This window comes from Ceratotherium simum, chromosome X (assembly GCF_057802395.1).
Source record: "Ceratotherium simum simum isolate JZ-2026a chromosome X, ASM5780239v1, whole genome shotgun sequence".
In the NCBI taxonomy this organism is placed as follows: Eukaryota; Metazoa; Chordata; class Mammalia; order Perissodactyla; family Rhinocerotidae; genus Ceratotherium; species Ceratotherium simum.
The window spans coordinates 94,321,041-94,342,546 of NC_141940.1; the positions used below are offsets into that span (position 1 = coordinate 94,321,041).

General features: G+C 42.0%; 1 protein-coding gene and 1 long non-coding RNA gene across 2 annotated transcripts in view; both read left to right on the forward strand.

Moving 5' to 3' along the window:
* The window catches only part of LOC147911946 (uncharacterized), a 198,472-nt gene that overhangs the window by 17,374 nt on the left and 159,592 nt on the right, over positions 1–21,506 (forward strand). The gene's annotated exons all lie outside the window — the stretch shown is intronic.
* Positions 8,987–9,716, forward strand: PPP1R2C (PPP1R2 family member C). The gene has a single exon (XM_004435081.3). The coding sequence runs from the start codon at positions 8,987–8,989 to the stop codon at positions 9,602–9,604; it is 618 nt and encodes a 205-aa protein (XP_004435138.1). The 3' UTR covers positions 9,605–9,716.

Here is a 21,506-nt window from a genome sequence, read left to right on the forward strand (position 1 = left end):
CTGCAGAATCTCAGGCCCCTCCTCCAGACATGCTGAATCAAAATCTGCATTTTAACAGGATCTCCAGATAAGCACAAGAGCACATTAAAATTTGAGAAGCACCTGCCTAGATAAACGTTGAGTTCCTTCCAATTTGGAGATTTAGGAATCTGGGTAAAAATGACAGGACCAGATATGACCTCAGCACCTGCAATAAAACCTAGCCCCATATCCCTGCTTCCATGCCGCCAAAATTTCGGACGACATTTCATCCTTCAAGCACAGCCATGCTACCAAAGGAGACAAGCTATTTTCTAGAGAACAGTTGCTACTCAGCATTAAACTGCTGACAGATTGTTTCCACACAAAATTGCAATTCATAACTCAGGCATCTGCTCTAACTTTCAAGACTCCAAGCATTAGTTGCGACAGTTTTAAGTTTGTGATTTCATCTTCGTACCCATCCTCATCCCCATGACTCTTGGCACATATCTGAAGATCTATTGGGAAATAAAACCATAAAAACAAAATGACACTATAATTTGAAAGACAAGAGTGCTTTGAAACTTTTCATGATGCTGTCAAAAAAGAAAAACGGTGTTTGTAAGTATGCAATATTTTACGGTGGTTTTCTAATATGTTACTTCATGTCTGCAGTGTGATACCCAGGATCAATTTTGCAGCAATGCATTATGTATGCACGCATGTCATACTAGTGATTTTCATCTTGTAGTTGGGAATTGATCTGGAAATGATTTTGGCTACTACAGTTTCCTTGATGAACAGACAATGGAAGACAGTTTTTTTCCTTCTGGGAAGATTGGGTCACTAATGCAAGAAACCTATGAAAAGTAATAAACCTCATAATAGACTGAATCTCACTTCCCTCACGTCTTTTGCTTTTCTCTGTTTTTCTCTAATGGAAATTTTTCAAGATGCCTTTCAAAATGTTACCAGCCCAAGCCTAAATTCATAAGCCGGATTCATCTAGTTTTCTTTGGCTATTGTCTCCTCATTGGGTATTCATTGTTTTGTTTTAGATCCCATGCATCTCAGATTCTTGTTGATACTCAGAGGGAAAAACATTGTCTTAATAATAGTTGTAAGTGGCCCAAGAGCCATTTCTCATTGATGACAGGCCCTGTCATACTCAATACTTCCCCATAAAAAAAGTAAAATGAAAAAAAGAGGGGCTTTATTTCTCAAATATTTGGAAGTATAATGGCACAGAGAAATGGGAAATGGAATAATTCATGGCACAACTGACCCCAATAAGACTTAAACAAACAATAGAGACAAAGATATATTGCCTGATCTATGAAGTAAGATTCTGTTTTGTCTTTTTTAAAGTGCATATTTCTCAAAAAACCTGAGGATAAAATATATCATTTTGAGCACAATTATCTAAAGTGACCATTTTACATTGGGATGGGGGCTAATCTCTTTGAAGAGTTGTGTCCATCTACTGTGGGAAGATTTTCTTTTAGGGCTAAGGCGGCTATCAGCTGGACCAGCCCCAAACAATGACTGTCTGATGAGTGTGCCTGCATTGATCCTTGCTATTTATTAATAAGAGCATTTATCAAGCCTCTACTGTGTGAATTAGGAGCTACAGGGGACACATAGGACATCAGAAACCTGATCCCTACATGTGATGTACTTTCCATCTAGCGCTAATCAGTCCTTGTAAAAATTGGGCCATGAGAGCAACTGAGATGGGCTGTTGGATGAAACATGCTTGGACAAATATGGCCAGCCTTACCTGCAGGAGACCATCAGTGAGATGAGATTTCAGGGGTTCCAAGAAAGTTGTACTGTTCAAAAGAATATATCCTGCAACCACTATCAGATGCCTAAAATACCATCAACCCACTATCCTGTTAAGTATGTCTAGGTCTACGGCACCTGTTACAACGACAATTCCCAGGGGAAAACTATCAGCTAAGAGAAATTTACTCTGCCTTTAAGGAATAATTATTCATGCAAGTCAGGTTTGCACTGAGAAAGTGCAGACGACAGTGGAAAATCAATTGGAGGGAATGCCAGGGAACTCACCCTACCAACTCCTTCTTTTACTTTTCTTTCTACATATGCCATCACCTCAAGTAGTCAACGTGAATGTTTGATTAAACAAAGAGTAATGGGCCCCTTCTTGTATATAGTTATAGAGTAGCCATCCTACTGCTACAGCATATTATGAATCAATCCCAAAGTCCATTTATACTCATCTGCCACAGGCCACCTTCACCATTCTCTGCCTGAAGTCCCCTTCCCTGGCCCTTCTCCACCTCAGTGCCTAGTTCCAAAAGCACCTACTATACAGGGCTTCCTGGTCCCACTCTGGCAGAATGAATTCCTCTCCCTCTGTACTCCCTTTTGTGCTTGCTCAGCTTTCCAGAGAGTAGAGAGTATTGTCTCCAGCTGTGAACCTGGATTTGTCTGAGTCATCTGCTGAATGGGGCAGGGCCATGTTCTACTCCAGTGGTTCTCAATGCAGCCCCTGGACCAACACCATCAGCATCACTTGGGAACTTGCTAGAAATGCAGATTCTTGGACTTGGTCCACCCCAGTCCTACTGAATCAGATGCTCTGAGGTGGGGCCCATACTCTGTGTTTTTTTTTTTTCTTTTATTTATTTATTTATTTTTGGTGAGGAAGACTGGCCCTGGGCTAACATCTGTACCCATCTTCCTCTACTTTGTATGTGGGATGCCGCCAGAGCATGGCTTGATGAGCAGCACATCAGTCCGCGCCTGGGATTCAAACCTGCAAACCCTGGGCCACTGAAGTGGAGGGCGCGAACTTAACCACTGCGCCACTGGGCCGGCCCCATAATCTGTGTTTTACCAAGCCCTCCAGGGGATTCTGATGCACACTGAAGTTTGACAACCACTGTTCTACTCTCTTAGACTCCCTCCTTTCTGTCACAGTGTCTGAGTGGCTGCCATGAACTGTTTTGCTGCCTCTGTTTAAACACAACCAACACATAGGCATGACTAAGATAGAACCAAACTCCACTGCTAGGTTTACTTCTGTTTCTTAGAGCTGAAATGTGTTAACCTTACTTACTGGACTGGTTGTCAGAAGAAGACTCTGTCGGGTTACATCAGCCAGAATAAATTGCCAGCTGATACTCTTTACATGTGGCAGTCACAAATACTATAAATCATTGACTAGAATTCGGTGACAGCTTTCCTGCCCCACCTCCCTGCAGACAACATCTTGTTAGTGAGTCACGGGGATGCTAACAATATATTTACTGCATCTTCTAAGAAATCTGATGATTCTGTGAGTTATTTTCCTTTTTGTGTGTGAAACATCATAAAAAATACTTGCAGGTTTCATTTCTTTTTCTATTATACTCTCTTGCTGTTTTTATAATGCTCTTTCTAAAAAATATAGATATATAATAACAAGAAAATTTGTTTCCAGAATAGAATGGATCACACATTGGGTTATATCTCTGTGTGTGTGTTTTTCTCCCCAGCCATATTTGTACACATGGGAAATAATCCTGTCTAAAATGTCATCTTTAAAGGGCTGCCTCAAGGAATTTCAATGTTGTTGGCAAAATTGAATTTTGCTGCCCTGGATCACATTATTGCTTTTCTAATTTGACTATGGCTCATCCAGAACTAGAAAACTTGGTCAGCTGGCCTATTGATTCCTTGCCCAAAAAACTTTTCCACTTGTGCCTCAAGCTGAACTTGCACCTCGTATTTTAACTTGCTATTCAGAGGACACAGGTTCAGAGTTTTAATCCTTCTGAAAATGGTGGTTTTATGGGGCTTTTTTCCTCTTCTTTTAAAGTGCTAGTGCTACTAGAGAATGGTGCAGGCCAAGGAGGCAGAGACGAGAAGGGGACTTGATCTAAACTTGTGTAGATATGTCATTTGAATGTGAGACAGGTGCTGGGACCCCTGACTCCCACCACTCTAGAGGGGGCTTGTAGTGAATAGGCAAGTGATCTGCCATAGCAGTCCCAGAAGAGCTGGATGTTTAGTGCTAGCTGTGCCACTAACCCTGGGCAAGTCACCATAGCTTTCTGGTCCTCAGTCTTCTCGGCTAGGCAATGAGGAGGTTGGATGGGATGCCTTTGAGGATTTCCATCTAAGCCAAAATAATACTTTCTGGAATCTAACTTTATAATATTTATATACAAAAAGAGTTCATAAGAGCATATTCTATTTTATTAATAGCTCCTTCCGTGACCAAGCAGGGTCAGGAGCAAGAGGATGAACACCCTTTCCTTTTCCTAACCATGAAACACCTTAGCATCCTTTAGGGTGCAGGAAGAACACTCCTCTTCTACAAACTCTTCAGCCAATCTCTGCAAGGCCTATTTTCTGATATCTCGGGCATTACTTTCTGCATAACTCCTGGCAGACATTCCCACTGATGATATTGTTCTTCATTTAACATTCCCAAACTAGGTTATCCCCTTGGAGGGGGGTGATGTTGATGTTTACTATGTAACATCAGATATTCTCATTGCTGTCTTGTCTCCTTTGTAACCTGCTCTCAATGAATGTGCTTGTCTGAATTACTACAGTGGAAAATCTCTTCACCTCTATCCTCAAAACAAGTGACCACTCAGAATATCGACACTTGGGATAACCAAACACTCGTGCTTTAGGCTATGACTCTCTCTTGCAGTGATTTTCAAATTGGCCTCCCTCCTCAGGTCCCTGTGATGCCTCAGGAGCCACCTCTGAGATGCCAAGCAGAGAGAACTCTGGGCTCCCCACCTTCACTCAGACCAACCCCATTGCTTCTTAGCTCCAATTTCATTGATTTTCATTCTGGAGTTCTATGTAATATTGCATTTGGAAAAAAAAATTTTATGGCTTTAAGACTTATAATGAAAAAGATGGAAAACCATTGCCTCACTGAACCTCTCTAGATCTGCCCACGTTGTCAGGCTCCTCCTTTCAAAAGATTTTTGTCCACTTCTCTCAGTTCATTCACCCACTTGACAGAAATATGGACATTTGCCACAGAGTATGGGCATGTGCCAATTATTATGTTGAGTGTGGGCGAATTGAAGTTAAAATACACAATCCTTGTCTTAGTCTGGGTTCTACCTGCAAAAGCAGAGCTGGAGAAAAAGACTTTCATTTGGGACTATGATCCAAAGGAGCAGGATAGCAGGAGAGGGTTTGTGCAACAGTGAAGGGAGGAAACCAATATGCAGATGTATCAGCAAGTTGGCCATCCACTCCTGATGCTTCAGCAGGAATCTAGAGTGCTAGGGGATTAATGCCCCTTCCCACTCCCAGCAGGTCTAAAGGAAAGATGGCAGCCATTGATGTATAAATGTGCTCTAGTTCCGTCACCCATGGAGTGGAGGTGGGCCATGGGGGTAACTCTTCTACGCTGACTCCCAGAGTTTCCCAGCAGCATTAAGCTCTAGTTACCCAGAGTGGGAATTGCTTTGATAATGCACCCTTTGCCTCATGCCCTTCCCTGTCTCACTTCCCCATTCCCCTACTAGCTTTTTCTGGAAATCTCCTCCCAAGTAAACTACTTGCACTTAATTCTTGTCTCAGGGTCACCTTCTAAGGGAACCCAGTCTAAGATAGGGATATTTACTAGAATATCAGAAATTTGAGTTTGGAATATGAGAGAGATTGGACAAGAAACATAGATTCAAAACCAAATAGCACTTTTATTTTTACACCACACAGTATCTAACATAATTCTCCAAGTACTGTGGATTGATTGATGCATGACTTCAGATACCACATAGCTGAACTAGTATTAATCTCCACTTCTGCAGCACTATTAGTCCCAAAAAATAGCCCTCTGCTTTCTCAGTGTTTTACTAATCTCTCACTAATTATACCCAGTGGGACATCTTGGGTACCTTCCTAGTTTGTGGTAACTCTTTGTTTCTTAGGTGTTCCCACCTTTGGGTGAGAATTTCTTTGTTCCTGGCTTGGTTCTCCTTTTGAGCCAACTCCAGTACTTATGGCATTTGGAGAATGTCTCCATAAAAGGGAGGTGATTCTCAGTGGAAGAAACAAAGTTGTGGAGTGATCTACTGCCATGATTAACAAGCAGTGTGCTCTGCAGAATACTCTGATCCCGTGCAAACAGCAGAGGGCTCAAATGACATTTTAAATATCAGTGATTTTTTTAATGTATTTTTAAACTGTGATGATAGAACAGCATGCATATTTAGATGTATTTAACAAATATTAACCCATTGAACACCACCGAAGCACAACTTCACGTTTTGTGCATTCAAAATGAAGGTTCTCCTACTGGAATTAAAGTGGATGACCACTGAATATTTGTTGAAAGAGGGACTTTCTAGGCCTGTGTATAAGTTTCATATAATGTGTAATTGACTGGGAAAGTTTTAGTCAGCCCTGGGGGTTGTGTTTGTGTGTGATGGAACCTCAGACATAGCTGCTCAGCCCTTGTCTCAGGAAAATAACAAGTGAATTGTGTAAAGAGGAATGTTGAAAAGACTGCTGATCTTTTCTAACTTTTAGGTTTGTGGTAGCATTGACTAGATTGAGAATTTTTAGTTTGATTTGGATTTTTCTTAGGGTGGCTTTCATTAAGCAGATGATTAGCAAATGGTAGGTGAAAAGGGATTACTTTTAAATAGTGTGCACCCGAAATCTGTAATGTGTGGTGATTTCATTCTTTAAATGACTTGGTTTGTGGCTCATGTAATAGGTCACAATCACAGTGCTCCTGCCCTAGCAGGAACTGCCATTTTGCTTCTGAATGATGAGTTTCAGAAAATGCAAGAACCACTGGATCACTGACTCATTATATATCGAGCAGCTTGTATATTCAGATCACATTATGTGGGGGTGGTTGCTGTGTACACACAAAAGCAAAAACCCAATGCAGTGAAATCAGCGTCTCCCTTAACATCCTGTTTATAGCTAAACATGCAGAGGCCCGCTGTGCCTACCAGCCAGGAGGACAAATTGCATTTGTGCTGGTCTGGGCTGCCTTTCAGTTCGGCTTTCTAAAAGGGTGGCCTGGAGTATTTCTGAATAATGAAGGTTGTTTTTTTCCCCCTCACATACCAGAGGGTTTTCCTATAGCCTTGAATATCAGCTTTTGAATCCCTGAAAGCCCTCACCACACAATACAGCTTTTTTCAAAGAGTACGGTATCAGGAAATTCTTTTTCTGAGATGAATAACACGGTTTTAAAGTGATTGCAGAGTTCCTGAAGTTAGTAGGACTTTGGAGAATACAGGACAACTTGAACTTAAGGTGCTTAAGACCCTTGTAAAAGTTTTATGGTTCTTTCATGCTTTTGCTTTTGTGTTCTAAAACGCAGAAAGACCTTGAGGGAGAGAAGAGGAAGCAAAATGCTATCAGAAGGAAAAAAAGTCTTGTGAATGCTACCTGGAGGGGAAAATGTGAAACTGGATCTTAATTTCCTTTTTGTTTTTTTTAGAAAAATGGCACTGCCTGTGAAATATGAGACCCGTGAGGGACAAATGTTCCTAAGTCACTCCTTGTAACAGCCCCCAAATTCCACAAATGGGGTGTTCTTCCCACGTGACTGATTAGACAAATTGTAACTGACTGTACAGGCTCTGGAGTCCCCTTTTCTCCACTCACACATCTCATTCTTCAAATTCCCTGTTACCTATCATTTATTATTCATTCAATAAATATTTTTTTAATACCTACTATGTGCCGGGTACAGCATCATGTTGTGAAGATACAAAGCTGGAGATAATGGTGAGCAAACAGATACCTTCCTTTATCTCTTGGAGTTTACTATATAGCGCACACAGATATTATAATTGCAACCACTCTGGGTGTTGCCAAGGAGAACAGGAGAGGCCGTGAGAGCACAGGAAGACCTATGTGCTTTGGGGGTCAGGAAACAGGCCCCTGTAAGGCAGTACTCATTGAGCTGAAATCTGAAGGGACATTCCAGGCTGTGGGAAGAACCTAGAAAAAGACTCTGGAACAGGAAGGAAGGTGAATGCTCCTGGAACTGAAAGGTCAGAATGGAAAGATGGAGGTAGGGTAGGGAGAATTTGGGGGAAGAAGGCTCTGGATGTATGCCTGGGCAGATGATGGAGCCACTTTTCGGCCTCTTCTGGATTTTTGTCTTTTTGTTAAAGAAACTGGGCAGCTGTTAAAGGGTGTGAAAGACAGATGTGACAAGATGTGATGGGTGTTTTTAAAAGGCCTCTCTGGCTAGAGGGTGGACAAGAGGTTGGAAGGCAGCAGGAGGGGCTATGGGGGATTCAGTTCAAAGGCTGTGGCTGTAGTCCCGACAAGAGATGGTGGTGACTTGAGACAGGGTGGTGGCAGAGAAAATTGGAGAGTTTCTTGAAATATTTAGGTCAGTAGCTGAGGGCTGGATTGGAGAGTGATCAATATGAAGAGATGACCCCCAGGTTCCCAGCTGGTGTAAGTGGCTGAGCAATGGGGCCCTTAGCTGAAGGGCAGAGCAGGAGAGGAGGACCAGGGGTTGTGTGTGTGCAGGTGGGGGGAGAGTGAAGTGTGGATGGCAACAGGAGGCAGGAGCAGAAGTTCATCGCCTTCTAGCGCCTGTGCCTCCAATCTTTCCAATCAAAGCAGTGGCTTTCAAATTTTTGACAGTGACCCCCAGTAAGAAATGCATTTTACATGGCCTCCCAGTACACAGACAGGGTATTGAGAAATTTAGAAAACAGTGCTTCCTCGGTTCATGTGCAATGCAGGGATATTTCCTATTTCACTCCATAAAAATAAAAAAATCCGTCACCGTGGGCCCCGAGAGGGTGACGGCAGCGGTGACGGCAGCGATGACGGCGGCGATGACGGCGGCGATGATGACGGCGGCGATGACGGCGGTGTCAGTCACTGTGGCGTCGTTTGCGTCACCCTTTGTGACGCCAGGTCCCGGCGAGGCTGGCTGCTAGGGCGCCGGAGCCGTCGTCCAGACACACCGCGCTGCAGCTTCAGCCTGGAGCGCGGCGGGCGGCTGCGGCGGCCCAACCCTCGCGCAGAGGCCCTTCACTCCCCAGGCATGGCGACCTCCACCTCCTCGCACCGGCCCATCAAGGGGATCCTGAAGAACAAAGGCTCCACGGCTTCCTCGGTGGCGGGCCCCGCCCAGCAGTCCGGAGGGGCTACCCAAGAGGTGCAGAGAAAAAAGTCCCAGAAGTGGGACGAATCGAACATCCTGGCGACATACCGCCCAGCGTACACAGATTATGAATTAATGAAGACAAATGAGCCCGGTACTCCCCACCTCAGTATGCAAGATGATGGGGAAGATGCAGCGACTGGTTTAGAAGCAGAAGTCATGACCCCAGACATCTTAGCCAAGAAATTAGCCGCCACTGATACCTCGGAGTCCAACTATCAGGTGGGGGAGCCAGAGAGTGACGGGGCGCACACCAGCAAAATCTTCCTCGACATTCAAGAAAAACACCGGCAGTTCGAAATGAAAAGGAAGCTTCACTACAACGAGGGGCTGAACATCAAACTAGCTAGACAATTAATTTCAAAAGAGCTACAACTCGAAGAAGAGGATAAAAACGAAGAAAGTCTACATGCTACTAACGAAGAGAAGACTACTACAGAAGGATCGGATGAAGGTCCTGCAAGTGATGATCTGCAGATCCAGTTATACTATGCGTAGAAGACATTTGTTCGACACTGCAGTTATTTGTCAGATACAAGCCCTGTTACTCTAATATACTGAGTCTTGTTCTGTAGAGCTCATGCTTCAAGTACTGAAATACTTATAGTTAATTGAACTGCAATAATTAAATGGTAAACTTAGAAAATAACAGATTAAGTGAAAATTGTGTGCTTGATATTCTTGTGCCTGGTACTTCGCCACAAATACAAATTCTGTATTTTCAAAACCACATTACTTTTATAAAACTATTGGTTAATGTACATATTATATAGCTTTTTATGTGTTAAAGGCTTAAAGGAGGACTATTTTATATTCACTTCTAGATGTACTAGCTTTTATAGAAAAGGTTCTGTTACAAAATCAAAATGCAATTGGTACAGTAGGTTGTATAGTCTGATAAATATTCAGGCTGAAAAACACTTGTCTTTAGGGTGGTTTGCCTGTTTAGTTGAGAGGGAATGTATTATAAGTTATTGTTGCATTTCCTTAGTACCTTTAAATTTTCTCTTAATTTTCTTTGTGTTCACAAGGAAATGACTGAACTTTTTCTCATCAAAAATAGTCCTTTTTCATGAATTATCAGGTTAAAATTATGCCAGTGTCTATTCTGACTGTTTTTTGTACACTAGATGGGCCAATTTGATATCAATATTTTTAAAAGTCTGATGTTGTCTCAGTAGTCCCTTCTCATACCTGTCTTACCCTCTACCCTTTGTTTCCTCAGCGCCCCCAGCACATGCACACACAAGTCTTGATGGACTATCATAGATTGTCAAGACATTAGGAACTCTTCCTTCTCTCAAATATTCTATCATTTGTTGCAACAAAGTCATTTCTATTTCGACCATCATAGACTATTCAGTTTTCCAATATGTGGAGAAAATAGATTGAATAGCAGAAGTGCTATCGTCAGGAAATAGAATTCAACTGCTAAATTTCGACACCTTTTTGGTTTACAGCTTGCTCACTAGCTTGCTATTATTAGTTTATCATTTGACCCAATTAGCTTTTAGAAAGCAACTAAGGGTTTTTTTCATTACAGAATCCTGTGCAACCAGTGACATGGTTATAGTTCCTGAATGTACATGGACAGAAGTAAGCCCAAAAGTTGTGTGTGTGTGTTTCCTTTTTACTTAATTTAAAATTTTACTGAGATAATTGTAGATTCACTTGCAGTGTGGGAAATAATACAGAGAGATCGTGTGTACCATTTACCCAGTTTCTCTCAATGGCAACATATTGCAAAACTAGAGTACAATGCAGTAGCTAGATATTGATGTTAATACAATCAAGATACAAGAACATTCCATCTTGTTCACACCTTGAGGTGTGAACACCTCAAGGATCCTTCACGTTGCCCTTTTATAGCTGCATCTGTTTTCCATTTTTATAATTTTGTCATTTCAGGTATGTTATATAAATGAAATCATATAGTATGTAAACCTTTGGGATGTATCACAATTTTTTTAGCCATTCACCCAGTGAAGGACATCTGGACTAGTTCCAGGGTTTGGTATAGCAAATGAAGCTGCTATGAACATTCCTGCAGTTTTTCCTTTTATGTTTGATGCTTTTGGTACCCTAGTCAAATGTAATCCAGAAAGAAATTTTTCCAAATCATGTTTTCCTAATTAAGTGACATGGGATTGAGCTGCATACAAAAGGTACCTTTATTATTTAAGTTAGATTTTCCTTTGGAGACAGAAATCTGAGAATGTTCAGTTCCAGTTTCAATTCTCTATCAATATCACCTCCTCTGCTTAACTCCTTTGATTTCACCATTTGTTTACTCATTTTTCAGTCTGAAATTCAACGAGGTTGGTTATTTAAAACCTGGGATATATCAACATATAAACCGATTGTTAAATAAGACTAACTTCCACTTGAAGGTTAAAGCAAACACATTTTTCCCCTAGATTTTGAAATTGTTTACAATTTTTTCCTTCATGTTAGTACACTAAATAACATTGTAAGAAGGCACAATAATATGAGAAGAATGATAGTCAAGAGCCACCAAATTGGTTCCTTTAAACTGCAACCCGCAATTTGAAAAACACTGAACTCAAAGGATCTTAATATTTTCAGTTAAAGGATTTTGTTCTTTGTGTGCAAATATCAGCTGAGAGTAACACTGTAGGTGCTCATCAGCCATTCACAGCTTAGAGTAAATGAAGAAGATGGTATGAAGTATAGATTGGGAGGGGAGTGAGCCAGAATTGGGAGGGCGGGCATTATAAAAGTAAAAGGGGAGGAAGAGGTATCCAGAAGTGAGGAGCTGGAAAAGGAGGAGAGAAAAGAATGAGAAAAGAACAATAGAGGATTAAGTTCACCAGCTTTAAAAACTATGGCTGGGGCCGGCCCCGTGGCTTAGTGGTTAAGTGCGCACGCTCCGCTACTGGTGGCCGGGGTTCGGATCCTGGGCGCGCACGGACGCACCGCTTCTCTGGCCATGCTGAGGCGGCGTCCCACATACAGCAACTAGAGGGATGTGCCACTATGACATACAACTATCTACTGGGGCTTTGGGGAAAAAAAAAGGAGGAGGATTGGTAATAGATGTTAGCTCAAAGCCGGTTTTCCTCAGCAAAAAGAGAAGGATTAGCATGGATGTTAGCTCAGGGCTGATCTTCCTCACACACACACAAAAAACTATGGCTAGCTCTCAATGAGTCATTAACTCTGTGAACTGTCATAAAGAGGACACAAAATCTTAGTGAAGAAGTGATGAGGAAAAGAATAGTTCTCTTTTCCACCCAACCAAATCATTATAGCAATACTACTGCCACTACTACTACTACTAAGTGCCATTTATTGAGTACATGCGATGCATCAGACACTGTAGCAGGGCTTCAAAAACATTATCTCATTCAATAATGCCAACAATCCTTTGAAATAGTATTGTTTTGCCCATTTTATAGATGAGAAGTTTTAAAACAGAGAAAATTCCATAACTTTCCCAAATCCATAGCTACTAGGTAATGGAATTGGGAGCCAAACCCAGGTCTGTCTGGCTTACTCAGCCAGTTTTTTCCCCACTACACAACACTGGCTCTATTCAGGTCCTTGATGGGGATTGAAGGCTCCCTTCCTGTTCCCCCCCTTAGCACACATGTCTCCCCTGACAATGCAGCAGGGGCTGCTTTTCTGTACAACTGTAAAGTGGGAGTAATCTAAGGAGAATGTTCTCCAATCTAGGAGCTGCCCTTCCCCCACACACATACTGTCCTGAGCCCCAAGTCCTCATGCTACTCCCTCCCACCTTCTGCTCTGAGTCTATGCTCAGCAAGACACCTGAGACATTCACTCATACAAAGATGCCACTAGATGAAAGTAGCATTTTTGTCAATTGCACTTCCAACAAGTGAAAAAACATTTACCAAACATGGCCACATGTCAGGGGCAGTAGCTGGTGCTAGGGAGAGAAAGAAGAATGAAACACAGCCTGTGCCCCCAAGGAGGTCTGAGTCTAGTGGAGGAGACCTCTATGGTTCTGCAATGATCATTTGTGAAGGCTTCCAGGGAAGAGGATACCTGTATTAAAGGAAGGACAAGAGTCCTTGTTTAGGTTACATAACTCCTTGAAATCAAAAAAGTGGTTTCCAGATGCCTGCAGAGCAAGCACCAGCCTTCAGAAGAGGTTTGCTCTCTTCTGAATTCCTTCTGTCTGAAGATGAGGGCAGAGTGAGCCCAGCCCTCAAGACCTGTTCTGGTTCAGGAGAAGAGGAGGCCCAGTTCCCACCTGGCTAGGATTAGGGGAGGAGTGCAGTGCAGAAAAGATTAGGGGAAAACCATAGAAGGATTCACAAGTGGGAAGGAAAATAGAGAGATGAATATGTTGGAGGGAGCAACACATGGTTCTGCATTGAGTGGGGGGTGTCGACTTAGAGAATCATTTTCCACAAGATGATGCTCAGAGTTTTGTTCTTATCTTATTTGAATGAGGAATTGTAGATACTTCATCTCAGAAGTGAAGCAGTTATGTAAAATATGAACCATAACTATGCTTTCTTTTGTTGGATCATGCTTTATGTAGCTATATTGTCCTCCTCTGGAACATTGGGGCCTATTGTTGAAATTGTGGGTCAAGGAAGGTGCTGGCTTGGAATGTGGAGAGAGAGATGCACATCCCTATACCTTCAGTCCTCCACACTTAGACTGCTGAGGAGGAAGCATGGAGGAAGGCCAGGGGAGTGGCAGGAAGAGAGATAAGTCAAGATGGAGCATGACAGAGGGAAAGAAGAAAGGGAAGAAAAGTGAAGATGAAAGATTCCAGTTGTGCAGGGAAATGCTGGGAAAGAAATGACAGCATTCAAGACTATAAGCCTCTTGCATTTTTCTAATGTGTTAAAATTTTATGTCATTTTCTTGGGTTATTGAGCCAGTTCCTGTCTGTTTTATAAATGGTAATGAGTCCTGCCACTCCTGTGCTACTCTGGTGACAGATTAGGTCTTTGAGGGTACCTTGGCTAGAGGCTGGTGAGTGGGCACAGAAATGAGAAATGGGGAAGAGCAAATGCAGACAAAATGAGGTGCCTGGAAAGACAGAGATTTGGGAGTAAGAGAGGAGGGCGATGATGTCATGTGTAAGGACACACCACTCAGGAGCCACTGCTGTGCCTCCTCTTCTTCTCTGGCTTCTTTCCCCACCCTAGTCTCAGGTGGTGGCCGAGTCTCCCCCTCCATGTTGATGACGACTCACACTATTGTTTCTACAACACAATACTACATGTGGATTATTAGGCTTATTAGGGAGAAATGTCAGCGAGAAGAGAGATGAGAGATGGAGCCTCCAAAACCCAAATTTAGGGAGAAATACAACTGGAAATGTTTTATAAGAAACTTGATCAAATTAGTGCTACCATCTTAAAATTGGAAAAGTCAGTCCATAAGGTACAGTATGCAACATTAATCCACATTGTGGGGGGCCAAGAAAGGCTGAGTTGTCTGTCAGTGTCCACACTTGTTGGGCTCTAGCAGCCGAAGCTGTACGTGCAGGGGCTTTTGGAGGATTTAAGGATGCAGGCTGCAAAAAGTCTGGGGAAAACTGAAAATTGCAGCTGCATGTCTGTATGTGTGTGCGTGTGTGTGTATGTGAGCGGGGGGAAGCTACCTTAGGCATTCTTCCTCCCTAGTATAAACACAGTTCTCTAATACAAGCTTATACATTATTAGCGCCTAAAAAATATAAAGAATTGTTTTTATCGTTGTGTAGGCAGAGCATTTTTGCATCACTGAACCTGCCAGTGCAGGCTGGGTACTAATATCTTATTCTTTCAAGGAGCCTTCTTTTTCCTCTTCTTTTTTTTTTTTTTTCCTGTTTTAAAACAGGCTCTTTGAAAGGTACATATGAACCCGGTTTCCATAGCAATTGCAAGCATCAGTGATAACCCAGAGCTTCTAAGTTATAATATACAGGCTACCCTATTAATGAGTTTCAAACTGCATTTCCATGAGACAACGGCTCAGCCACTGATAGATAAGGTCAGACCCCATCTCCAAACTTTAAATTAAATCAGGATAGATCAAAATGCAACAGAAGGAGTGTCCTTTTGGAAAGTGTGCTGTTAAAAAAATATGTTCTTTGTGGAGGCAAAACAGTTGCTTTTGTGGTTTGTAATGCCCAGATGGAAAAATCCTAAAACAGATAGAGCTTCTTCTGGGTTATTAACGGCATGTTGTCATTTCCTTATGCTATTTGTGAACGAATTTTTCCTGTGGTAGCACAGACTCTAAGAAAGTACAAAATCCTTTGCCCCAGGAAGAGCGGATGTGATGGTTAATTCTTACCAGGTCTGTAATAACACTGGTTCAATTATAATTTGTTAACTTGTTTATTCATGCACCGAGTGCCAAGACCCAGTGCCTACCTTTAAGGAGCTCTCAAATTAGTGGAGAGCTCAGCCTTGTCACCAGGCCATTTCTATACTGTGCAAGAATGCTTTACAGAGGCCCTTGAGAAGCATTGCCCAAGGTCTTGAGAGACCTTCTCATGGAGTTGATTTCAAGGATAACACTTGGAGGAGAAAAGGAATTTAACCAAATGAAGAGAGGCGGGCCCAGGAAGATTGGCATTCCAGATATAGGTAAGAAGCAGTATGGCTTTTTCATGGAGCTGCAAGGTGTCCTATAAAGGAGAATGCGAGGGATTAAAGAGGTAGGAAGGGCTCTGAAAGGATTCACATACCATGTAAAGACAAAGGGAGCCACTAACATTTTTAAGCATGAGAGTGATGTGATCAGACTCCTGTTTTTGAAAGACTCTATGGCTGCAGGGTAGGACCTAGAACAGAACAGGATGGGGAGGACAAAGCTGGAGACAGGAGCACAAACATGACATTGGTCTCAGGAAGCTAATGATTCTAATGTTCAAATGCTGAACCTCTCATCTTTCACTCACGGCAAAGTCATACCCGGCCCTACCTCAGTGCCATACAAAGCTTACTACCCAGAACTGCAGCATTAGCATCTCCTGGAAGCTGGTTAGAAGTGCAACTTCTCAGGACCCACCCCAGACTTACTGAATCAGCATCTCAGGCTGGTGCCCAGCAATCTGTGCTTTAATAAGCTTCCCAGGGGATTCTTATGGACGTTCAAGTCTGAGAACCACTGCTCAATGATAGATTTTTAGTTAGCTGAGCTCAACTCTCTGTGGGATAGACCTCACTGTTACTGTGAGTGTGTGTGTGTGTAATGTCTACCATTTTTCAAAATTTCATCACATTGAGTGTCAGGACTGCACAAAGGTTTGCTGAGAAACTTCTACAGATATGCTGCCTGATTCAGATCACAGCTATACTCAATCTGTCCCCATCCACCCCCACGCGACTCCTTCTCTACTCCCTCCCCCTCACCATCCTGTACACTACCCCCCTCACACACACACTCACTGGTGCAGTGGGCATTCTTGCTGCCACCTGCAGAGTCCCACGACTTTTCCACATCTCCATCTTTGCTTGGGCTATTTGTTTTGCCCAGAATATACGTCTTCCTGATTTTTCCACATGTTTTACTCAGTCTTCCACATTCAGTACAAACCACACCTCTAACTTCTAAGTCAGAATAGTGGGTGCCTGCCTTAGGGGATACAGAAGAGTACAGTAATTGACAGTAAAAGATTTAGAGTCAAAAAGACCTAGATTTGAATCCCGGTTCTACCATATATTAGCTGAGTCACCTGAGGCAAAGCATGCCACCTCTTTGAGCCAAGTTTCCTCACAATCAAATGACAATAATAATAACAATATCTTTCATTTATGGTTGCTGGAATGATTAAATGAAAAGATGTTAGTAAGACATATGGCCTCTAGTAAGAATTCAATAAATGGTAGCTATTATTATTTTATTTTTATCATCTGCACACATTTTCTCCACATCTGTTAAACTGCTGGTCATTTCTGTAATAGTGCTAGACATTTCTGAATTTATCTCTTTTCTCCCACTAGACTGAGGGCCTCTTGGAGACAGGAGCTGTGCCCACATGTCTGACATCTCCCAGCACAGTGCCTTATAGCCAATAGATGTTGTAGAATGGAACTGAGAAGTTGCACTTGAACGTTTCTTGCTCCTGTCGATTTGGATTCTATAATTCGCCTATGACTTACCTACTCAAATGCAGCTTGTTCCCTGAGGCTCCTCAAGCTTCAGTACCATGAGCTGTGAGGGGCAGAGGTGAAGACAAAGTGAAAAGGTGACAGTCCCAAAAGGCAAGGCTTGAGTGGCAGCTGCTTCAAGTAACCTTCTCTTTGAAGATGTCCTTGGTGTTTTCATCACGACTAAGTTTGCAAAGTAGGAGATGAAATGGGAGGACAGCAAGCAGGATTTAGATGTAAAGCCAGACTACATTTTAATTTTAAAATGCATTAAAACTTCTAGGACACAGCCAAGTTTATGAAATAAAGGAATTAATTCTGTCTCCTGAATCCAAACCACAGGTAAGAATCACATTCAGTTATTTATAGTAACACATGACACTTTATATTCTCAGAATGTTTCTAATTCTTTTGTCTTCTGAATTCTCTTTATTAATTACTGTTGACTTTGATAGCGACATTAAATTTTTAGAGCTGGGAGAGGCCTTAAAGACCCTTTAGTCCAACTGCTTCACCTTAGATGTAAGTTTCTCTGTCTCATAAACAGCAGAGACCAAAAGATCACCCAGGGCTTATGAAGCCAAGGGGAGGCGATGTTTGCGTATAGCCATAAGATCTCTTCCTTTATATGTGGGGAACATAAATTGAAGACAGGTTGAAGTGTGTTTTTAAATTGATTTGGGGACTGCTCTTGTAGTTAGAACTCAGAAAAGCCTTCAGGGAGAGTCTGTCCTTTCTTCGAAAGCCTGACGCCAGACCAACGCCTGACTCCCTCTCTGGCTGACACTTTGCTTTTTCCAGCTGTGGAGGGAAGCACCTTGCTCCTCTGGGAGCATCTGAGCATAAAGACAATGGAGGAAAATAAGAAAGATCGGTGGTGTACCTGGAACAACCCACTATCCATGAATTCCTCATCTTCTCTGAGTGACGGAAGGGGAGGCACTCCTGATCCCCTCACTGACTCTGTCTCCTCAGCTTCCTCATTGGTGAGGTGCAAAACTACCTAAATCATGGGGTTGTTGTAAGGACGTCATGAAGTAACACATGAAGAGGGCTTTACTGCGAGGCACTGTTGTCTATACTTAATATTCTTCTTGATATTGTTAGCACTGTCTTGGAGCTCTCCATGGAGCTCTAGGATCAATCCCAGCCAGGTGGGGCCCTACCTTTAGACCTGGCATTGAACAAGGGCAAACTCTGCTGCTCACAGATAGGCCAATTGCATCACAGGAGCCAGCACACTCTTCACATCACAGGCTAGGCTTGGTGCTTGAAATGAGACTTGGGTGCACTGAAATTAGACCTTGTGGCAAACGCTGTGATCCACCATCCAGACCCCTCCTTCGGATTACAGCTGCTGAGAGTGCCCTCAGCAGACAGCTCTCAACTGTCAGCCCTCTCCTCCCCAGGACCGCCTCAGCTGAAGAGAAACACTTGGCTCAAGATGGAAAGATACCTCTTTCCTAGGGTGGCCCAAACCCAATGACTGATCAATGTGGGGATAAAAGAGGCTTGTCAATTAGGACCCAACTCGAGACAACTCTGAAAGGCCATTCCAGCTTCAGCGCTCCCTGTGGAGCTGGCTGAGACTTACCACTGAGACTTCATCACAGCTAGACTTCGCTGTCTGCCCAGTCCCTCTTCCTTTCCCTCCCTACTACCAGTGTTGCTCCCAAGAGCCCCTCTGATAACTTCCTGTATGCTAATCTCCAACTCAGAGTCAGCCTCCCAGGGAAACCAACCTGTGACAGACCTCTAGCATCAAAAATGCTGAGCTGAGTGTGATCTAATGTCAAACTCAAACCTCTCTGCCCAGTCCTCAGAAATGGGCCATCTGAAGTCCACTATAGCTGCTGAAATTTCAGGGATATGTCTAGCTACTGGATTTTTCTTGGCAGGGCAGCATACAAAGCTAGTGACAGAGGGTCTTTAGCAGTTAGAAATAAACAGGGGACAGAACAGCCACCTTAGGCATTGACCTTAGGCATTAGACTTAGGTATTGCTTTGATAGGACCCTCCCACTCCCAACTCTTGGCATGGAACCTGGGAAGAGCCAAGGCTGCCCTTGTTCAGTCGGCTCTGTTGGAGCTTTAATCAGCTTTTTGTTCACATCCCCGAGGACCTCCAAATCTCTTTTTATCCAGAATGTATTAGGGATTTCTGGCCCATTAGTTCATCAGACTCTGATTAGTAATGACTCTAAGTATGGACACTGGTTGATGACGATCTCATGCCCAACTGACAACAAACAAATGCCAGCTACATTGTTAAAAATCCATCAAACATACCTAAAACTGTGGCTGGTCACACTGTCTGCTAGAAAATACATGCAAGTTATCATCGTGAGATGGAAGCTCCTCCATGTTAACTTTGAAAGTCACTAAAGGTTTATCATAGTTTGAATGTTATATATAGTTTAGGTGTATCAACTCCAAGACTCTAATCTGTGCCCTTCTGGTGCCCTGTGATAAGGAAGAAAAAAATTATATTCTAATTGTCTGTCTCTCTCTTCTATTGCTAAAAATTATCATCTGACATTGGATTTTGGGAAAAATATGATGGAGAAGAGTAAAAGTAATGCTCATGTTATTTAGTATTACTTATTTATTTTCATGCAATACCATTAATATCCTTGGGGTATCCAAAACTGTTTATGTCTCATCTGTTTTCTTCCTGCCCCAAACAAAACTTCCATGCCCTGGAAGGCTTTGATCCCACTGCTCTGAAGCTTCAGAAAGAACGTGTGCAAACATTCTGAAGTCTGTAAGCATCATGCAGGCAGAAGAAAAAATTTAAAAAAAAATAACAAAAGCAAAAGAATTCTAGAATTTATATCCTCAAATCTCATCTCAGGGTCAGAAATGAGAGTAACCACTAGTGGAAGATAATATGTGCATTGTCAGGTTCTTAATCTGAGCCTCCAACCATTTTCTTTGTTTGTTTAAACGTTTACCCTCTATGTATTGATGTGTTGATAGTTCAGCTCATCTGAGATCTGAAGAACAGTAGCAGTATGAACTTTCCTAAAAAGTCACACGAGTGTCACCTTTGTTAGTTCATTATCTCTAGAGGGCCCAGGAATATGGAAGGGAGTACATAGATTTGGTATTGTCACTAATGCCCCTTTGTTTAAGTAACTTTAATCAAATATCTTTAAGCTTGAAATTTTACATAAATTTTATACTGCATTGGGAATGCGAAAATGAATGATCTGGCCCATGTTCTCAAGGAGCTCCTTTAACAGGGGCAAACGTTTGCTTAATAACCGCAACACATTGTGGCAAAGATTTAACAGGTTAGTGTTGAGGAAGCACAGATAAAGGATACTGAATGTTTATTTTAAATAGATTACTGTACCCTGTCCCCAAACTTCCATCCATAGAATTTGCATAGCACCACATCTTTGGTTAATGGTTAAGGAGAGGAGAGAGAATTTTATGATCATTCCCAACTTGAATCTTTAATCTTCTTAGCATGTTGAAACAATATGGTGTATTGGAAATAACTTGACTTTGGAGTCAGAACACATGAATTTGTATCCAGGATCTGTTTCTTATTAACTGAATCTAAGAGTGACTTGACTGATGCCAAATAGTTTTGTCATCTGTAAAAGAGAATAAGAGACAATTATGAAGAAAACTATAATAATAATAACAATAACTAATATTTCTTGAGCACTTATTATGTGCCAGGCTCTGTTCTAAGTGTTTACAGATATTATAATTTCTTATCATGACCCTTTGAGGGAGTTACAATTACTAATCAAAGTTTACAGATATGTAAATTACGTACAAGAAAAGTTAAGTAGTTTATAGAAGATTAAGATAGTTTTCAGCAAGTTAACTGGCAAATCCAAGACTGGAAACAAAGCTGTCTAGTTGTCTTCACCACTATGCAGTAGCTAGTATAACTTGATATACCTACCTTAAGGGCTTGTAATGAGGCTCAAGCGAGACATATGTAAATACTTTGTACACTACAAACTTTGTAAACTTGTGCATACAGATTTTAATTGTGCAGCATGGGTAGTTTAACAACAATTAACATTTGCACATAATCGTTAAATTTGCATCATGTATAATTTAGTAATAGAATATGCCAACCAGCATTTTAATATTTAGAATACCAAGGGAACTTTTGGGAACAGAATTTGAAAGATGGGACTACTACATAAAAATTAGCATAAATAGCCTGACTCCTTTCTATAACTCTCTTTCCCTTGCAGTAGACTTCAGTAGAATGAGGTTTATCTAAAATTCATTCAGCTTCCTTCAGGATGGCAGGTCTTACTTTTTCTTTCCAAACCTCA